This window comes from Lissotriton vulgaris, chromosome 5 (assembly GCF_964263255.1).
Source record: "Lissotriton vulgaris chromosome 5, aLisVul1.2, whole genome shotgun sequence".
NCBI classification, from domain to species: domain Eukaryota; kingdom Metazoa; phylum Chordata; class Amphibia; order Caudata; family Salamandridae; genus Lissotriton; species Lissotriton vulgaris.
In genome coordinates, this window is record NC_141693.1 from 1,423,053,533 (window position 1) to 1,423,075,563 (window position 22,031).

The 22,031-nt window shown below is 42.6% G+C and overlaps 1 protein-coding gene across 1 annotated transcript in view; it reads right to left on the reverse strand.

The window, feature by feature from the left end:
• Nucleotides 1-1,926: 1,926 nt before the first annotated feature.
• The window catches only part of C5H6orf132 (chromosome 5 C6orf132 homolog), a 124,172-nt gene continuing 104,067 nt past the window's right edge, over nucleotides 1,927-22,031 (reverse strand). The window contains exons 3-5 of the mRNA XM_086923358.1: nucleotides 18,434-18,509; nucleotides 11,770-15,142; nucleotides 1,927-4,908 (exon numbers count right to left, since the gene is read on the reverse strand). Coding sequence (XP_086779484.1) covers nucleotides 4,818-4,908; nucleotides 11,770-15,142; nucleotides 18,434-18,509 — 3,540 coding nt within the window. The 3' untranslated portion in view covers nucleotides 1,927-4,817. The remainder of the gene's footprint in view (nucleotides 4,909-11,769; nucleotides 15,143-18,433; nucleotides 18,510-22,031) is intronic.

The window sequence follows — 22,031 nt, forward strand, 5'->3', positions numbered from 1 at the left end:
ATCGCGAATGAAGAAAAATCTCACAGAGAGGTGGATTTACCTTGCTCGCGCTTGTCAATTTGACGTTGAAGAACGCTAGCAAGGGGAAAAAACTCAGCGAGCTCCGCGTAACGCGGAGTGCGGAAAACTCTGCAAACTCCGCAAGTGAAGCGGAGTTTACCGCCCAGACTTATTTAAAATGACTTCACTCTCAAAGAAATCAAGATAGATAAATTCAAAAAGTACTGACTCAAACACCTGTGTTCTTGAGACTTCAATAGATTCCAGTATTGAAATCAAATACTTCATTATTTTTTTACACCTAGCAAGCTGAAACTCCTCATTGAAATCAATGAGAGACTGGGCTCAATTCTTTTTCACACAGCATATTGAAATTTATGGAGTGAATTAAAGACAACCATTATATCTTCCTAAGTGTTTCTTCGAGATCATCCTGTGAACATGCTGTGTCCAGCTACATTGGTTATTGGGTGTGTGAGGAGCACTCCGTTGTATTCGTATTTAACTGTATTAATTAACTGGTGCTGTGATTAGTAAGGATATTCACTCCTTGCCATTAAGTAGTCTGTTATGATGGGTGTGCTGGCCCATCTAATCACGCACTATCCACGTGGTGCTCCGCAACTTAGTCACTCTTATTCACTTATACAATCTATTCAACACACTTTACTGTTGATATTGATTTTTAATCCAACATATCATTTTTCATGATGCTTTTAGTATTCACACAATATACATCAATTACATTGTGATGAAGTATTATTTCTCAGTTACTCTTTGCAGCTTTGCATACTAATATGACCATAGAACTTTTTTGCTGAGCCCAATGCATTTCGGTACCTTACAGGTACCTTCATCAGGGGCCAATCTGAGTGAAACAACCTCTCCAAAATGTTCTAACTGCGTCAATGTCAGAGTAACCGTTATTTTTCTGTGTATATTTCCTGAGATTAAACCACTCGTGTCCTTGCACCGAATCTCATCTGTATTAACCGGAGTTAAACGTTGAAAAGGAAACCGCTACTTAGTATAAACCGATGCCAATCTCAGACAGTGTAAAAAAAAAACCAAATATCTTCTTTAACCTGTTCATCAACAATTTCCTTTATATTTTATTTGGAACATAAAATTGCTCAGTGTATTAAATGGGCATTTAAAGAGTCTACAAAGTCAGCTCCACTGAACACAGAAAATAATTTCAGTTCTATGCGGACTGCATTACAATAAAAACAATGGTATACTAGCTAACTGTAAAATATATGAATTGAATACAAAATACATCCTGGATACTTCTTTTTTAATTTCAGCTAAAGCTGCTTTTTATTCTGAGCATTAACACTGTTTGCGTACAACATGTAGGATAATAAGGTTGTCATAAATGCAGATTTCAAACTCATATCAAGGACTCCTCACAGAGGCATGTGTTTTCAACTTTGATTAATCAAGGCAAAGGATCACATGTTAATGAACCCAATGTATTTTGCAATGACATAAGTGATTGATGTGACCGTACCAGCTATTGGCGTGACCATACCAGCTAAGAGGGAGGAAGTGAACAGCAATGCTGGTTTCATTCAACAAGAAGGTAATCCCCTTGCTCTCATGTCATTCATCAGAGATATTAGGACTATGATATCTAAAGCGTAATCTGGTCATTGGATAAAAACAAAAAAGGTCCAGGCGTTTAGGAGGACATATAAAAAAAATACTGGGCTGGAGATTAGATGCAACTGCATAAAACTTGAGCGATTTAATACCACGTTGAGAGGGGTGTCAGTTGATTTTATTTATGGATGGTTGTAAGAAAGCGGAAATTGTCCAATATTTGGCATCTGCAACGAACACTATAGTATCCACCTAATGTGTCACTGTACTCAGCAACAATAAGATCCTTATTGAACAGATTAATCTATTAAACTTTTTAACAACAGATTTATAACACAGTCTTGCTTGGTTTTATTTGCTATCCCTTCACTTTCATTTGATCAATTTAAACCAGTCTTCTGTAGCTCTTGGCGCAGATTATTTTACTTGCAGGCAAATGTACTTCTTTTCTTTTCATGGGTAAGGATTGTGGTCTGTTTCCATTAATGCATTTGCAGTAACTACCACCCGATTTGCTGAGTTCAAAAATAAATAAACACTTAACATGTTTAGATTTCCATGACCGCGTGCAGGCTGCACTGTCTGAAGACCTGCAGCCGTTCTGCATTAAGACCTTGGGTTTACAACGCTTTCTGGGATTTGGTTGAATGTTAACTTTTTCTTGCTATCAAGTCATCCAAAAACACCATGTCTCAAAGCACTGGTGTGATGTCAGGATAGAGTACAAATATTTGTCTGAAGCTCACATTCGACACTTACTGGACAATATTCCCATTTAATAAACAGCAAACTAGTGTTTCCTTTAATTACTCACCTCAAGAAGTTTAAACTAAGAAGTCTGTCGCTCTTCTGCAAATATAGGTAAAATAATAATTGTCACCAAATGGGGCTTGATAATAGAAGCGTGCTTATGTGGCCTTTTTTTTCAACCTTCCCACCCAATCTGGGTCTGAGATTGAGTGCCTCATGGGGAAATAGGAAGCACGGAGCAGTGCCTTGGATGCTCAGAAAGGATAGTGCCCATCTAGAAGAATGGACTGGTGTAGGCCTGCTGCAAATTTTGCTAAGTCCATATTGACCAGAATCAACTTCAATCTATGGTTTTCTTTGGAGTAAACTTTATAGTGGTTGCTGATCACCCATAACACTCAAGGCAAACCTCATCACCTCCTGTAGCCTCCAGGGCCCCATGGTTTAGAACTAAAGGAAAGGCTGGGACAGGGCATGCAAGTTCACAACAGCTGAGAAAAAGATGTATGTATATTCTAGGTTGCTGGGACAGTGATGAAATGTGTGACACCATCGTCTTTAAAGTGTCTGATCTTTGCACTGGAGATTCATCGTCTTTTGAAGACTTCACTGATGAGAATCATAAGTGAAGTCAGCTTCAATTTAGGTAAAGAGACTAAATGGAAAAAACATTTAATGTCTACCGTGGGGGGTGCTTCGCAGTGTTCTGTAATCTTTCTAAGCGGACACTGAGGCTGTGGTAGGTCACAGACTGTCCATGGCTTTGCCTGGATCAAAATACTTGAAACACGAACTCCAAGCCAAGTAACTCCAAACTATGAATTCACACCTCCAATCTCGCCAGGCCAGCAGTGAACCCACTTCAAAAATAAAGGCAGAATATCTATCCTTCCTTTTTGAAAGCAGGGGCACCTTCACACATTCAGATAGTGAAGAAAATGCACAATGCTGCTGGAAAGTTCCCAGTTTATTCATAAATAATATAACATTATCATTATTGTTAAAATATATACAGCTTAAGAAATATTTAATACGTTTCTCCCTAACACTTTATTTTTACATAATACACTGAAAAAAGTGCTTTGAATAAAACATATAATAGGTGTGCGAGTAACTGAAAAGTGCTTTATCTTCTAAAGCATGCTTTTTAGCCCCTGTACACTTCATTAAATATAGCCATTTATTTTACACGTTCTTAATATATTTATATATATTTAGGTACATCGAGGAGAATAATTGGACCTGTTAGTTTCTCACCTGGTTGCAAGTGTGAGCCATTGGGCGTAGAAGATATCGTTGCTTAAACATTATGCGTATGCAGGGCTTGAAAAGAAAAAAATAGAACGTTTACAGCAGGCACAAGCTTAACATGCCTAAACACACCACGACAAATGCCTGCTGATGATAGAGCGAACAGCCACCTTTCTGTAACCTGACAAACCGGTTTCCCAGTCTAGAAAAAAAAATGTTCTTGCTTTATAATTTCTAGTGATGTTTAGAAATGATGTTGAGTTCTAGGTCTGTGATGACTTAATGGGACAACGTTGTAGGTTCAACTTTCAACATAATTAGTTTTTACAGTTTTGTTAAATAATCATGTACACTAGCGCAGAGTGGAGCTCGGAGGACATTTGTTGAAGTTGCACGGTTGCACATTGCAATTCCAGACAGTTTAGAACTGGGTCGCAGGACAGCCCCGCGTGAGTGTGGGCACGCGACATCGGCCATTCCTTTCACGTTTCTGGAAAGCTCCAGAGGGGGGCCTGGAGTAACACCCTGCATACGAATGTGGCAGCTCCTGGCGAAGACTGTGGGGGTAAGAATCGACTGAAACAGCTCGACACATGAGTTTGTAAAAAGCAACCTACAGCGCACTTCTTATGCCTCTACCCCCTGCCCTGGCACCCATGGTACTAGGACAATATCAAAAACCTGCACTCACCATGGTATCAATCCAACAAAAAAGCTTAGGAGAAAATGTAAAAGAAAGCACAGACGAAGAGAAGAGACATCTGCAGAAAACCGGAGCAATTTGATACCATGTTGAGAGATGAGCAATGGGGTTTTGTGGTTGCTTTATAAAAATAAAAAATAAAAGATTTGTTCATTTTTTTTAACAATTGCATCAAAAACACTGTCGTTATTGATACTGTTCATTTGTTAGTCTACGAGTAGAATGAACATAAGGGGTAGACACAAAACCTAAAATGGCACTCTGTAAGGAATCCACTTTCCCCATTTTAGCGAATCATCTGGCACCTTGGAGTTCAGGTGAACTGGTGTCAGACCGGTGTTATGGAATCTTGCAGGCCAGAAGCCTTCTCTTTCGAGAAGTCCTTGTGGCATTGAATGGTCTTCTGGGATGGCCCCAGGCCCAGCAGCAGACCTGTGAATTTAAATATCCACAAAGCTCGTCCATTGGCTGCCTCAGGCGGGAAGGTGAGGCGTTCCGTCGAGCCCCTTCAGTGGCGACCACCTTGTTGCGTGTAAGAAATTGGCTGTCTTGTTCCAGGCCTCACCGTGAACGTCGTACCCGAGCCACCCTGTGAAGTCCTGGAAGGAAATGAAAGGAAGACAACTTAAAACTATGAAACGAGACAGCAGAAGAACATTCAAAAAAGGCAACGCAACTCATGAGGCTGGAGGGATTAAGCATTAGATTTCACAATCTTTCTATTAACATGAGCAGATTTTCCTTTAGCATTCTGGGTTAGTTTGTGTTATGACGTCAATACCTCAATCTCCATCAGTAGTTGGGATTTACTGTTGAATGATCAGACTAACCAGGTGGGCCTATGAAAACCTTCTACACACCCACCTTTTGTGCCAAAACACAGGTTAACAAAACCCTGGATGACCATATGAGAACTGATGGAAACGACTGAAAAATTCAGATTAAGGATTTTCACACAAACTGTGTATGAGGCTTACACACAATGGCAATCCAGTCTCAGAGTAATGAAACTCCCCAATCAAATGACTGCAGACAAAAGATGTATGAATATTCCGATAATAAGCTCTGTTACTAGGCAGACCATTGTTAGTGGTCTCCGGGTCATGTGGCCAGACCCAGTACCACTGTTGCCTTTGAGACAGCCTCTAGGATGTATGGCAGCAGCCACAACAGGGGCAAAACGAGAGAGAAAGAGAAACGAGAGAGAAAGAGAAACGAGAGAGAATGAGAAAGAATAGGAAGAGGGGAGGTGAGCAGGGCTGCTTCGAACATTTGTGCAGAGCTGCTTATAGTTAATAGTCTGACCCTGACCGCGTCTGTATCAGTCTCTGAAGCTAGTGCTTGAACTGAAGCGCCTTTGCGACCCCTGGGAAGTTTCTTCCTACTGAGAAGTGACCATTTTCTCCAACTGCTCCCCAGAGAAGAAGGGTGGGTGCATTTAGTTTCAAATGAAATTACGACAAGTATTCAGAGCCTAACTGACAGGAAAATGGCCCGTCCGACAATACTCACTCCTACGGAGGGGGCAGTTTTGTGCTTCTTCAGTCTCAAGAGACCAACAGAGGACCCTGCCCCTGCACAAACGGTCCTAGCACCACAGTGGGTGTTCTGCGGAGGTGCTCTGCCCGAAAGGAGGGTTAGGAAGCCCAAGTGCCTCTGTTTCTACAATCCTGCTGTGAGCACATGCTTCTTACAGGATTCTAACACACTGATGCTCAATACAAAGGGAAAGCTCTACTATGGCTTATTCCAATCATTTTTACCTGGCACACAATCTTCCCTGCCAACTACATCCAACCCATTCAATGGGAAGACTCATAATTCTCAGAGAGTATCATTGCTTCTCCTGAGTCATTTCAAGTGTCTCTTCACTGGATCTTCCCAGAAGCACCACAAGGCTGGACGAGACACCTCCAAGTGTTTGTCCCTGTATTGTAACCTCCCCCCTTGGCCACCACAACACTGTCAATGATAACTTGTAAAGTCAGACAGACGCCCACCTCTACGGACACTGCGCTCCTCATGCTGCCTCGCCTTCCATCAAAGCCCTCTTCTGCGGTTGAGCATCCTGCGCTGTCCCTTCACCAACTCCCAGGTGTCTAGCTAGATGAAGGTGCGCGAGTCTTAGAATTCCCATCTAACACAAAAGTCTGCCCAACTCATAAGATGGTGTGCCAAATGGGATGTAGAGCGGTCCAGTAGGGTTGTACCGCTGCCAGTGGGAGGGAGAGCGGTATTATGAAAAGATAACATTCTAAAAGCCCACCCAGCATAGAACAAGAGCCTGGTAAAACCTGTCGATTAACAGAATTCTGAATTCAGGAGATTTTTTCTGTGAGTAACCTGCTTGTCACAAGTTTCAATGGCCGCAAGAGAGAGTGATCAGAGGTTTCTTTTTTTTTTTTTTTAAATTTTTTAAAACCTTTATTGTAAAAAGCACACAGCTATTCAGCCTAACATCCCGGAGGCAAGGCAGCATAGTAGAGAACGGTCATAGTGCCTAGCGATACATGTCAGGACAATGCAGGTTGTTTTATTTTTTTTTAAAACAAAAACGTAAACAAGCGCCCAAGGGCGCGAAAAAGGCAATGGAAATGAAGAAGATCACTAGTCGGTAGGAGGCGGAAGGAGCTGGAGAAGTTGTAGAACGAACTGAAACAGAATGTAGCAAAAGCGGGGGGGGGGGAAGGAAGAACAGGAGAATCAGTACAAGAGTAACATAGCTGTCGTCAACGTCTATGGTGACAAGCGTTCATCTCGTGGCAACGGTGCAGGTGGTAAACACAAGTCCCCTCTATAGGCATTCCAGGCACCCCATACCTTGTTCCACGTCTGAGGCCGCCCCCTGGCAGTATACACAGTCTTTTCGCGCAACATACACCAGTCCATGTTGGCCTTCCATTGTACCACCAGGGGGGCCACATTAGAACCCCACTTCTGCGCTATATCCCGTTTAGCAATCATATTGCCCAGTGTGGCCCATCGGGTCTGCGCCGTATCATAGTCATTAGGCTCCCAGACATTCAGGAGGCACCTACGCGCCTCCGCCGCTAACTCCACTCCAGTCACCTCCCGCATCACTCTATGAACCCTCTCCCAATAAGGGGCAATAACGGGGCACTCCCACAGTATATGAAGAAAGGTGGCAAGGGCTCCGCAGCCACAGCGGCAGAGGCCATCCGGCGAGAAGCCCATGTGCACAAGCCTGGGGCCGGTGACATACACTCGGTGAAGGATTTTAAACTGGACCAATCTCAGACGCCAGGAAATGGCTACCTCCTTAGGGGAGGACACAGCACTCTGCCAGTCCTCATCGTCCAGCTCCAGCCCATCGGCCACCCACTGTTCTCGCAAGCGCTGGAGGAGGTCCACCTGAACATTGATTAGTTTCTTGTAGGACAGAGAGATGGCGCTATCAGGCATATGCCCGTCCAACACCCTGTCCTCCAAAGGGGAACTCTCGGGGATGTCACCCTCCTCCGGCCTGGCGGCAGTTATTGCGTGCTGCAGCTGGGCGTAGCGGAAAAACTCCGTAGCACTCAATTTATACTCCGCCTGCAGCTGTGGGAAAGTCTTGACCACCCCCCTGGAGAGCATGTCCTCAACCCTCGAGATGCCAATGAGATCCCACTTCTCAAAGCCCTTGGTGTGCCAAAGCTTGCCCAAAATGTCGGAATCAAAGAGAGGGGTAAATCTCGTCAGTCTGCCCTGCCAGCCCTGTATCTTAGTGACCGTCCGCCACGTATGGACCGCCGCCTTGGTCGGGCCGGTAAGGTTACGATCAAAGGATCTAGAATATAGGGCGCGATAGTAATTGCCTCCGTGCAAAAGCCAGCGGTCCATGGCATAACCGGGGTTGTCCACGGGTCCGTAAAAACCATGATTGATGGCGGTAAGTTGAGAGGCCCAGTAGTATCTCCGCACGTCTGGTAGCGCAATGCCCCCATCATACCATGGCATGGTGAGCTTCCGAACAGCGACACGGGGTCGTCCGTCCCAAAGAAGGGCACGCTGCAGACTTTCGACCTCCCTGAAGTAGCGGGCCGGGACAAGGTCCTGAGTATTTAATGTATTTATTTCTAGCTGTTTAAAACGTTTGAACCTAATTGCAAAGAACGGTGAAAGGCTTTACATCAGCGGGGGCATCTCAAAAGGTGCACATGGCCCACTACTCTGTGTCTGGAGTTTAGTTAAAACCAAATCACAAAAATACAGAATATGACGAAGAGGTGTCAGATAGCACCTTGTCATAGGGGCATTACTAGAGCGCACACAGTACGGCCAGATTTAGCATCACACGTTTAAACATTAGACATCTTTAATGTTTGAGTCACAGAGAGAGCTACCTTGGCCTGCCCACAATCACACAAAGTGCCGAAAACAAAAACAGGGAGCGGAGGTCCTCGTTCAAAATGGGTGGATTTGCAAGTGGGAATAATGCATTTAGAATTAAAGTTCTTTGCTGCACTTTCCAGTAATAGAAAAATGATTTTTATGAACACAAAGATCTGAAATAGATGCACGTTTGCCAAACATGGCTGAATTGACTTGCTGCGAAGAAACATCTAAGAAGAATGAGTAGAAACATGGAGGGCTCCGAGGATGTTCCTTTATTTCCACGTTAAAACAGAGCACAATAGGTGGAGGAAAGAGGCATACTTTTGTCTGCCTTTGCAGCTGACGAACAGGCAACCACGGTTTTTCCACTGTTCTTCTCTTCGTGTGATAGAAAATTCATTTAGATTGTGTTACTGTGAGCCTTAAGTAGCCAATGACATCTTATTTATGTAACAGTTTGATATAGTACAGGTGCACCGACTGAAAAGTATATTTGTGCTTTTCAAAGAACAGTAACCACGACACGGGGTCTTAGAATGAACGAAAGAAACACACGAGAGGAAATAACAAAAATAGTGGGGAGACTGGAATGTTTGGTGGAGGGAGAGCATAAGGTAGGGAAGTAAAAGTGGGGGGAAGAGAAATGAGGAGGGGCTTGGGGAAGAGGGAAGGACAGGTCAGGTAGAAAGGGAAGCAGCAGGGAGAAGTGGGAAAGGACTCAGAGAAGAAAGAGAAGGGGATGGGGGTAAGGACGTGGGGTGGGTGGAGAAGGGGAAGAAGAAGAGTGGGGTCGAGAAACGAGGAGATGGGGAGATGGGGGAGAAGGAGAGAAAGGGGTGAAGGATAGGAGACAAAAGGAAGGCAGAGAGGGAAGGCTGGAGTGTGTAAAAGAAAGAAGTGGGAAGAAAAGCAGAAAAGCGACATGGGTTAGTGTGAAGGCAACTTAGCGGATGGGACACAGGTATTTGGGTAACCAGTTTAAGGGTGGAAAATGTGGTTGTGTGGGTAAGAACATCCGTGTTACAACCGAGTCAATGGGTCAGATATAGTCTAAAGAGATAAAAGCTGATAGTTCTAAAAGTGGAATGCTTCTCTGCAGAATGCTTTGTAATTCTTGAATCCACATTGGCGGATCGGGATTTATATGAAGCTCTTGAATAAATAAGTTTGAATTCATATATGGAAATGTATTTCTCAATTCAGTTCTCGAATCCAATGGCATTGAAACCACTACTTTTGTCATCTTTTTACACATTATCCCATATTTTTCCAATCTAAATTTCACAAAAAGTAGTGATAATATTCACACCAACAAAGAAAAGATTTCAAATTTGGTTTAACCTTCATTTTAAGTTTATTTCAATCATACTCAGAATTATTTGCTCTGAGCTTGAGCAAATAATCCTATACATTAATGGTAAAATGTAACGTTTGGGGCCATCAATAGCTAGGATTCCCTAGATCAATGTATACAAAATGTGTGGAAAATATAGGTGTGCAGATGTGTACTCTTGAACACTCCAGGCAGACTACTCAAACTGGGTAAAAATAATTACAAATCAAAAACATTAGCTTTGCCGGATCAATGTAACCCAAAAAGGGAGCAACTGTTCCTCTCTAATATACTTCATATTAGCATTCCTTTGCAACACTCGGCTACATTAATTGTCCAATTAATATATTTTGGTTTTCAACAACCACCACAAAAGATAGGCATGAGTCCATCAACGGCGCCACCTTCAGTGATTCACAATCTTCAGCATATTACTGGGACTTTAAAAAGAGGAAACAGTAAGAAATATCTAATTTCATGTTTTGAGAGACTGACCATAACCTAAATTTAAATCCGCCATAAATCCTACCATGAAATGTACACATTTCCACTGTTGTAATTCCAGAAAATCTACCTTTTCCAAGAGAAATGAATTTTCACATAGTTGTAACAACAACGTCTTCATCTTGGGCTACTGAGGGGGAAGAAAAGCTGAACAGGTAGGAATTCCTGATTTCAATTGGCACACTTCATGGAAATGATGTAGGATGCCTCTAGGCTTTTTTGCAAATCTGGAAATTTGACACTATATCACACTAAATCTTGAATGACTTCCTGGGGTTACTCTGCATTCTAGAGTAGAATTTAAATGGAATGCCTTGTTTGTATAGCCACTCATTATGCCGCCGGTATTTACCTGGCAAATATATTGGAAACCTCAGGTGTTATCAGAAAACCTAAAGTATTCTTAATTCATGGTTCTAGATGACCAACTGTAGGAAAAGGAAGCAAGGAACGGTTGATAACATTAGCATTTATAATGGATTCTGGGTATTACAATATGTCAGCTTTTACTGTTAGAAAATGAGAATTTCTCTATTTGAAAATATCTGCCGAATAAATTAACATGGTCTAGGACTGAGATCCGTGAGACAGCAGATCTGCGATCACCAATGAACTTCGAGTTATTGTGCCATTACACTCTGCATCTGTTCATCTTACCTTAAATACAACACGCTCTCCACAAACAAATCTTCAATCCTGAAATAGAGCCTTATTTGCAAAATTCTGAGAGTCAAAGTGACTTTGGATGATGAGTGATTTCACTAAGAACTACCTCTACATTTAGGATTTGTGTAGAAATTTCATGGTCAATCAGTTTTGTTGCCAACGCAGGATGCATCCTCCTTGACCAACTTTCTCAACTGGTGCTCTAGGGAAATTGGAGCAGAATGGCAGCTGCAGAACTGAGGGACTTCAGAATGACAAACTTCAAGGTGAAAAAGGAGAGCCTGCTTGAAGGGAAGACTGACACCCAGGTCCTTGGATTCAGGAATCCGCTGGTACCCAGTGGAAAACTCCTTATAGGAACTATAGGGCGTACATGATTTTTGTCTGCATACAAGCTAGCCTTTGCCATGTTTCCTTAATGAGCCAGAACTATATTTTAATTCATGAAATGTTATTGTGACCGCAATGCAAAACATGTTAGTACTGCCACAAGGCAGTCTCATCTCTAATGGTATAAGACCACTGTTTCATGTAAAAAAATAAAAGTTACTGTAACAAACAATATAAATATTACTGAAACAGTGAGAATTCTAAGTGCAATTCAGTCATTTGAACCTACCGTGCTGCTGTTTGACCATGAGAATATTCCCGATTCTGGGCTACCTGTGTGACCTCCTTCACAACAGAGCTTGGCAGCATTGATCGCCCTGGAACCTCCATGGATGTTCTTCTCTGCATAGCAGCCTTGGATACGGTGTTAAATCGCCGAGCATCTGATTCATGTGAAGAGCTGTACTGTCCGAGGTTCGAGTTGTACGGCATACTCGACATTTGAAATCGGCTCGCCCCAGGAGCCCTTCCATAGCCTTGTGGATGCTCAGGCTCAGGCATATACAACCGCTTCTTAATCAGAGAGCGGCTTTGAGGGTCATTGGAGAAGCGGGTGGAATTGTAACTTGAATAGGGGTCATAGTTCCTTTGATTTGAAGTAGTCTGTGAAATGAGAGGTGCGTGTTGTACAGAATTATGGTCAAACCTCAGACGATTAGAGTCTCTGTTTATGGTAAATGTTTCTACTCTGACTGGTGTGTGGCTCTTAGTATTAAAGTCCTTTTGTGTTGCTTCTGATTCCAGGCGGGATGTTACTTCAAGGTCATTGCTAAATTCAGGAGGAGGTGGGATCAAGTCTACATTATATGCGTGTTCATTATTATCATTGGCAACTGAATATGGAGTGGGAGAAGCAAAGGAGGAGACTTGCATGTCTGCGGCCTCTTTTTCATGTAGCCCACTAGAAGACTGTGGAAGGTTCTGAAGGGATCTCGTTTTTCCCAAAGTCTGATGGCCCTGATCTCTCCAGTTTTCGTTTCCCAGAACTGTAAATGGTGTAGGGGAAGTGAAAGAAGATATCTGAACATCAGGTGAGTTATTGTGATTGGCATTACTGGAACTCTCAGTCTGATGCTGAAGACCTAGCACTTGTACTCCAATGTCATCCTTTTGAGATAAGGATTCATCATTTCTTAAACTCAGTCTGTTCAAAATTCTTTCTGATGGACTGATCCAGGGCTTAGGATCTGCTTGCTGTTGCTCCACAGAGGTGGGCATCCTACCATTGTATGCCGCTGAAATAGTATTGTCTTTTGTATCAGACATGAGTGGAATAGATTTTGGCTTGACAACAAAAGAATTTGGACTGGAATTACTAGGCCGAAATATTGCAGCCTTTGCCTCAGGCTTGGCAGAGCTTGAAGATTCAGACAGATTTCTGTGCTCCCTGGGTTTTGAGAGTTTTGCTTTTTGTGCTCGCTCCTTTGCAGCCAGTAGTAGAGCCATGGGTGACCCAGATTCTACCTTCTCTCCTGTAACTGGATGCTTCAGTTCTGTGCTTTCATTCTGAGATTTCTGTGGGTCATCGGAAACTGAATAAAAGTGAGACGTTTCTGAAGATGTTGACTCACTGTCCCATGACTTACTTGGACTTCCTGGTTCATCATGGGCTTGTGTCAAAGAAGACATGCTACTAACAGACACTTGCCTCCCATGATGTGGCTTGTATTGCTGTAACAAAGTCTCAGTTAAACTTTGAGGCACCTTTGTAGGCGAGACGACCTCTGTGGAACTAGGAAAGGGCACCGGTGCAGCAACCTGACTTTTTGGCATGGAAGGGAGTGTAGGGGAGGCTGGGTTACTACTCGATTGTAGGTAATCCGGGGGTGGAAGGACGATGTCCCCAATCTTATTACTAGTACTTAAATTTGATGTCCTGTAGACCCCATCTTTGTTCTCATTATCCCTGGGCAACGGCGGGAGTGGAGCAATCTTTAATGGAGGATCGGGTATTTTAGGTTCTCCTCTATTTACCAGATAGCTACCAAAATTGTCAGATTCTTTATTTACATCCCATCTTTGCCTTGCATTTGTAGATGATTCCCTTAATGTATCCTCATTTTTGGGCATCAACAGCACACGGTTAAGGTTATTTTTTAATAAACTAACATCCTCTTGTGACTTTTGACTAGTGTCTTTAAATAACTCAGGTGGGCTAAGAACTATGGTTTCCATGGCCTTTTCCTTGAACTGATCAGTTTTAGGATCATGTGATATTTTTCCATTCGCTCCCATTAATGGCATTGGTGGGATGGCTTTCTCCGTTGATTTGGTAGAGTTAAAATCATCTGATCTTTGCAAATCAGCATTAACATCTATTTTTTTTTGTTGTGTTGAAAATTGTTCTCCTTTTTTAGACATAAGATGTTCAAGGTCGTTCTTGAGTCTATCAACTCCATTGGCTTGCTTTCCATTGGTCCTTGCAGTGAGCCCATGATCATCGCTTGAATTCGGAATTACAATTTTATTGACATTTTGAGGTTTTCCATTTGTTGGTATTCTTGTATCCATGGGAAGGGAGTTTATTTTTAAGTCCTGGTTTTTCTCATGTTCCATAGAGGGTGCAGGTGGGACCTTTATCACAGGTTTAGGTAATTCATTAGGCTCCTGGCTGGTTGGACTGGAGGGTTCCTCCATCATGAGCATGGATCTTCTTTTGATAATCGCTTCTTTTAATGAAAAATGATCTGGGCCAGCAGGAAAGAGAAGTTTGGCCTCTGCTTTTGGATTAAAACTCGAGGGAATCGGGGACCTGGCCATGGTTTTCTTGGATTCACTGTCCGGCTCATCATATGAGAGGTCCTTTTTTTCTTGTGTTATAATGGAGGAAGATCGAGCGGGAGCTGGAGGAGGAACTTTGAATGACTTGGGTAATGTTGCAAGGGGATCTAAATGTGATTTGGGTCTTAGGGGTAATGGATAGACACCACCATTTGAAGAGCTTTGATGCGTTACATTTGGTGGCATGTTGGATTGCAAAGTATTTAAGCCAGTCTCTGATTTCCATTTGGAGACATTTTGTGGTGGCAGTGGAGCATGGGCAAATGCAGGGGTTGGTGCTGTAGGTGGAGACAGGACATTTAATGGTGGTGCTGGAGGAACCATTGTTGAAGGTATAGACACCACAATCGGCTGAGGTGGGGCCACTGGTGGAGGTGCCGGTGGGGCCACTGGTGGAGGTGCCGGTGGGGCCATTGGTGGAGGCACCGGTGGAGCCATTGGTGGAGGCGCAGGTGGGGCCTTCGGTGGAGGCGCCGGTGGGGCCTTCGGTGGAGGTGCCGGTGAGGCCTTCGGTGGAGGCGCTGGTGGGGCCATGGGTGGAAGTAGTGGAGGACATGCTGATGGAGCTGCAACTGGTGTAGGTGGTATGAAATCAGGTGGACTTGGTGAGGTGGGAGACATGAAGGAAGGTGAAGGTGGTTTCCCTTGAAATGAAGGTGGTGGAGGAGCAATATTTGTTGGTGGTGGAGGCGGTGGCATTGAAGGTGGTGGAGGAATATTGTCATCATCATCATCTAGCTGCTCGTCTGAATAACGGCTTGTTCTCAAATCTCCAACAGAACTGTACATCCGGTAGTTTCCATTGACCTTTGTCCCATAACCTGCATAAATCAAAGCGTAATAATTAGAAAAATACATTTAAATGGTGAAACTGATAGCAGACTTCTATAGGCTTTGAAACACTATGGCAACAGAATGCGATACACCTCATAAAATATTTGAATCCCTAATTTCACAAGTCAAAAGCTGTTCACATGGAGGTCCTTGTCATCATTAAACGTAATGCTCAAGCTTAGACTGACTCAAGGCTAATTCCATGATATGACAATTGCAATCAAAAGTTGTTTTTACTAGCAATGAAGACAACTTTTAATCACACACTTATTTTCAACATACAAACACTATAATGTTTCATTACTCCACCAAGAATTCTATTTAACACCTTCATGCACACAAGATCACTTTGTCAACTAATATACTCCAATATGGACAATCATCCCAGCTAGATTGTGTTTTAAGGTTATCCTAATGTTGGGATGAAAGGCAAAAATGTGACAAGTAAGTGAGTGGTTCAGGATAGGACCGGGAAAAGGATCCTTGAGCAATTCCTGCTGTGGTGTCATGCAATGGAAGGAAAACAATTCATCCCTGGCACTGAATTAAGCATGCCCTAGACCAGAGAAAAGAGCAGACCCTTGATCAGGGAAGAGAAACAGTGAGCAGCAAGGCCCAGCTGACTGAAGCCTTGAAGGAGGTAATCACAAGGCAGTGAGCCACATAAAAGCTGTAGTGCAGCTGGCCAGAATTAATCTGAAGGACACCGAGTGGCAGAACAGTATAAAGCATTCTAGTGTGGTGGGCTATCCTCATCAACTAGCCACCACGTACCATTCCTGGCTCTGTAGGTTGGATGCACCTACTGCATCATAAGAGGGACACAATAGTGTTTCCTTTTATTCTGCATTGATAGGATGGTGCTCAGTTAGCTGCCGCTCACTGTTACAATAGCCGATCTAATGATAGTATTTTTTTCACTTTTATTGTTTAGGTGGATCACAATATTTAGTTGCAGTTAGAATATCACTGTGAAGTCCTGCTGAATAGTTCTGTCTCCTCAACATGAACAACCCATTGGGTTCCTGTAGGCAACTAAAAACCCCAAACTGTCAAGATTCAGTATACTGATCTGAGATGTTCAGTACTATAGGGTGCCAGACCATCTCCTTTACAAGAAGTCCTTGACTGACTACTGACTTAGAGACCAACTGGCCAAGTAATTAGTCTTACCTTTGAAATGTGGCAGTGACCAAGATACCCATTACCAGAGTTATGGTGCCCCCAATTAAACCAGCCATATAAACTTTGGAAACAAGTCATGTGGCATCCTACACTTCCGTCTTTGCAGTGGACATCTACTCATTTTGGGTGGTGGGTTTCTAGGCACACTGTCCCCAACTATCCAAGTTGTCCTACCTTGCAATTGGAGCTGTTGAAAACCTAGGGTAATGGGCAGACTTTAAATGGGACTTCGGGTGAATTGTATATTTAAACAAAACACTACCACCTTGATTCTGGTAACATGACTGAGCAACAGTATTGAGAGTGAAAGAGGAAGGGAAGGCCTTCAATAGAACACGTAAGCTCTGATGCCTTCTTCAAAGCAATGGCAATGCACAGCACTTCAAAATAATGTGCCGGGAGATGGGCAACTTTTGGAGCTTTCTGTACAGCCTGGAGATGCCGTCATATTTCCTAAAGCCAAGCAGCAGCTGCACAGGTAAAATCTGTATATTTTAAAGTTTACTTAAAGAATAGAAAGCAGCCCTTAAGATGAGACATCATCACAATCAAACCTTTCTAAGATTAAAGCGTTGACTAACAACAAGTGTTTATGTACCAAGAGAATGGAAAGATTTTCTATAGCACTCAAAGATAATAAAACAGGCAACTAATTTGAAAGAAAGTTGCGGTGATTTTTGCCACAACCCGTAGTTGAAGGGTACATTATCTAGAACTGATTAGAACATGGATAAACCCCAAAGAACCTCTCCACCCTCTACTTTTAGGATCTTGGTTTTATCGATACAGAGCTTAAGAAACTGATTAGCCATCCATTGTTGGATGGCCAACAAACATTCCCTAAAGAGAAGAAAAGTTACTTCCAAAGCACGACTTGCCTGCCGATTTTAATAGGAAATGTATTACTGCAATTCAATAAAAGAGTGCAAACAGTTCTTCTCCATTACGGGACAACCAATTCACCATCTGGACATGCGATTCCGATCACAACAATACTGTAAAATATAAAGGTGTCATAGCAGGAGAGGATAAAAGGTGGACACCTTGCACGCCCAGTAACAGTGCACACAACTGATTCCCTGGTTGCACATCACAATTAACAACCGTAAAATCTTACCATTCACTTGTATTTCAGAAGGAGTGCGAATGATGAGAGTTTCTCGGCGTCATGAACATAGTCAGTTTAGGCTGACAGAACTACAGCATGTAAGAGACACCAGACACCCCACTAGAACACAACATAACGTGTATTTGTAAACCACAAGTTCACCAAAGGGTATTTTGGTGCTAAGTAGTAGAATTTTTCTGCTACCCAACTCAATGGTACTCATTTTATCGACCACAGATGGATGAAAGGCTGAGTGGACCCGCTGGGATTTGAACCTGTGACCTTGAGGTCGAACACAGGCCCCTACAGTGGGCGCATAGGCCCACTAAGCCATCAGACCCAGCAGAGGCTCACCTTCTTGACAGGCTCAAAAGGCGCCATCGACTTTAATGGAGTCCCACAATCGAGAATTACAATTATGGTAAAACTTAAAGGGTTCAAAAACCTAATTTCACATTCTTTTGGGCTCTTTACCATTGTGATCTTTGGACCAGACATGTCACCTGTTCTGTATTTTCCAAGACAAAACTTGTAAGTTTTGGAATTAAATGGCTTACATACATGACATTCTAGCAAAGATTAGACTTTGCTGTACATGCCCTGTGACCTCAATCTATCAACATGCGTGGGAAATCCCAAGCAACTGGAAGTAAGTTACCCCTGGAACTGTTTTCTCGTTGTACTCATAGTCTTTAACATACTGACAACAAGAAATACTATACAAAAATAAATTTAAAAAAAGATTGCCAATAATACAAGCAAAAAAAAAGCAAAGCCTTAAAAGGTTGAGACATCTTCGTTATTTTTTTTATTTGAGTGAAGACAGAGATAGAAGTGAATCAAACATTACATGGACATTGTTGCGCATAACTGGGTCAGACTATAAACACACAGCCGCCATTTTGTTTTACCGACAAGGCACCTGCATTGCAATCAGCTTCTCTGGTTCTCATGGGGCTATAAAGCGGTGAGCAAACCATCTTACCTAGTGAAGTGTTGTCCACAAAACCGAATGGAACCGACGGAGTTGGCACGGCCAGTCCATGTACTTCATGTGAGTTCTAGAAGAGGGAAATGGAAGAAAAATAAATTATTAAAGACATTTGAACCAATGGTAGGTAGAAGTGTGACCTTTGCATTCACCACCAGTCACTTAGATTTCACAATTGGTTAATCTTCATCTTCCAACCTACCAGAAGAAGATTGCTTAAGTATTAGCTGTGGTACATACTTTTACAGCTACTGACTAAATAGTTTCAACAATCAGTATCGACGGCACTTCCCATCTAAGGAATGCGCAACAAGAATCCAAAGGACGCGACAAGGAGCTCCGCCCAGGAGGTGCTCAAATGAGATGCTCCAATTACCACTTCTGAAACACTTTCATCGCATGGATTTGAACCATTTTGTTACTTCTAATTAGCACTTAAGCCATCATTACAATATTCCCTTTCATAATGGCAATAACTGTACTTAATAATAACTGTACTTAATACACGGTGCTTCCTCTGCGCAGTGAGGCCAGATCACCAACATCACAGGGGAGCAGTAGAAGCATCTCCGACTATTTTGCCCTTTATAAAATAATATGACGGAGGCCACATGCTGATCTGGACCACGTCTTCACTTCTTTTTCAGCAGTGGAACTCGAGGCTGCAGCATGTAGGAACTATGATGCATGACAGACAGAAGTGGCGGCTGGTGATATTTTTAATCAGTGAGGCACACAGGTCCATTGTGAACAGCACTAAGAGACCAACCAAAGTGAGGCAGTCCATCTCTCCCACAGGGGAATAGGCAGGGTCTCTACAAAGGGAAGGGATATCCCCCACTTTGTGGCCCCTGTGTACCCGCCCCCCCCCCCCACCCACATGAATTTGGGCTATACAACTTCATTTCGTGGTGCATGGGGGGAAAAGCACACCGATTAAATAATGAACGTATAAAGTTTTCCTTTCACGCTCTTCAGTGACTGGAAATTCCAGCCAAATGTCTGCTAGGCATATCTAATGGAACATGAGAACGAAATTCTCACTAAAATAATTAGTTCAGACATTTCAATAGGCGGCGCCTGTGATTTGTTCAATGCTAATTGAACGAAATAATCTGCAGCAAACTCGCAAGAGAAAGAGGGTCGCCCATGCAATACATTCTTTAAGAAGTTATGGTTTGTATCTCCCTAAATTGCATTTTGATTTCGGAGCACTGACTTTTCATTGTTAAACATGTTTAACCACATGAGAGGCTAAGAAAAGGCGCAATTCATGTTAGTTGTATTTTCTGGAGATAAATGAACAAATATGTTCTGACTTCATTTATTTAGATTAAACCTTAGTGCCTCCTGACTCCCTTACTGACTGGCGAGGCCAACTCGCACACACTAGCGCGCGCAGAGTGTCTTCAAATAAATATTGAAAAGGGATTTCGGAAGACCGAATACCACACTAGCGTTGACGGCATAAGGTAGGGCCTAAGCGCACATCGCCCTTTGAGACCGAATTCCCTGGGACTTGTTGCAGCTGCAGCACCTTTGCTGTGCGATCTAAGGGCTGAAGAAAGGTACGCTCAGACATGCGCAGATGTGTGACTGTCAGCTGTGGCCTCATAACAATGTTGAGAACTAGGATCAGGCAGCAAGCAGCCAGGTAATATTATATTACCATTGCTCAAGCGAATTAAGCAGTGGTTCTAACTTTCCTGAAGACTGTAGGCGCGAGCCCCAAGCACGCATTGGCATAGCCAAAGGGTCACTCACGCCTTTGGGACATTAAAAGTGGATAGCTATGCAGCACAGAAGCTGTGTGTTTAAAAACATTAGAAAGAAGACAGAGCAACTAGGGTTTTCACGGAGGAATAACTGCTTTATCCTGTAAAAGAGACAAACCGAGCCTGTCATATAGGTTTATATGAAAATCTGCATCAAGCTGTAGTGTGGAGGATTAAATTACTCTTCTGAGGGGTTACTCTAGCTAGTTAAAAAAATTTAAAAAGATAAACCGCATTTTACTATTTAAATGCTGCACATTATTTGAAACGCTGCTATTAAACAGATACGAATGTATAAAACCAGAAAAGGGTTATGCTGCTTATATTTTATTTATATTAGACACTCAGGAAATGTTAATAATTTTATACTGAAAAAATTAACTGCCTCGTGCTCAACAGATATCCGTCATCTCCTTTTCAAGCACACTCGTAGTTGTGGTGGCATCCGCCTTGCGGGAGCGAGCAGCGGTGCACATTAATTAGCATAGCTGTGCGCTGCTGCTCCCGCTAGGGGCAAACTATTACAAGCAAGAGTGCTTAAAACAGCTGTGTTTTAAAAAAAATATTTTCAAACCAACGCTGGTCGCGATGGCTTTCCCTTGTTGCACGCGCGTGCACACTACTCGCAGGTAGTTTTCTAGTGCTTGTTTTCTCTAGTGCTTGTTTTGCCTATTTCAGGAAAAAAATTATATCACATGTTTTTAAAAATGTGTTGGGAAGGTGAGCACCACAAATGTATTATTATATGCTTTTAAAACACAATTTTTCTCTTTTCCTCTGTTTCTGCAGGACACGTTCCCATTTTATGGAAGCATTAACTGCAGCTCACAAATTACCGACGTGTTCATTAAAGCATTTTTGTATCTCTGTGTAACCAAAACGTTAATTACATACAATGTTGTGCTCAATTAAACAATGAGCAAAACCACCATGTTCTTTCAATCCTAGCCGCTGGATGCTAAACATGTTATTTAAATGCTTTATTTATTTCACTTTAATCTTCCATTGGAAGGTTGCGCCCACCTGGGGTATTTCATAATCGCTGGACCATATTACATAAAGTTCTGCGCCTCTGTGAAAAAGAGATCCTTACGTTCGCCAGGCTTTTACTGCTTGTATGTTAAGCAGTAGACTAGTGAACATGCTTCACGCGGAAACCTGTTCTCCATCATGCTTGTAGAGGCTTATATCAAGGGCTTGATATATAGGAAACCGTAACATATGATTTAGTTACTCGCCAGAATAGTAGTTCTACTATTTCAGATACACTGGGGACAAAATTATTTATAAGTACGGTAAGGAGTACTCTGGTATGCACTCTTTCATCTGCCCCAGAACATGCAACTTCCTAGTAGTAGCAGCTCCTATTCAACACGGTCCTTTCTATTCTAGGATATTCAATACGAATATTCCCTGAAGGTTCCCATTTTAGATGATAGAAACCAATTCACAGAACCATGTAATAGTATGTAAAAGAGTATTACTAGAGTCCTATTGTATGTGCTCCAAAATGCCTTTGTAGATAGGTCCCACTGTGTATCTATTTATTTAACATGTATGTAAATGCACGGCCATCTCTCAGAGTCACAAGAGTGCTGTTAATTAGAGTATTCATAGAAAGCGGCTGCTTGCATTCACGTGCACATTTATTACATGTAAAAAAATAAAACAAGGCATGCAGTTATCTGACTTCTTAAGACGGCATCTGCTGCCCTTGCACTGTATCTGCTCACCTATGGATTGATATCAGAGCATACACCTTGTATAGGCCCGTTCACTTCACCTAATCCTGGCCCCCTGATCTCCGTTCGCCCTTT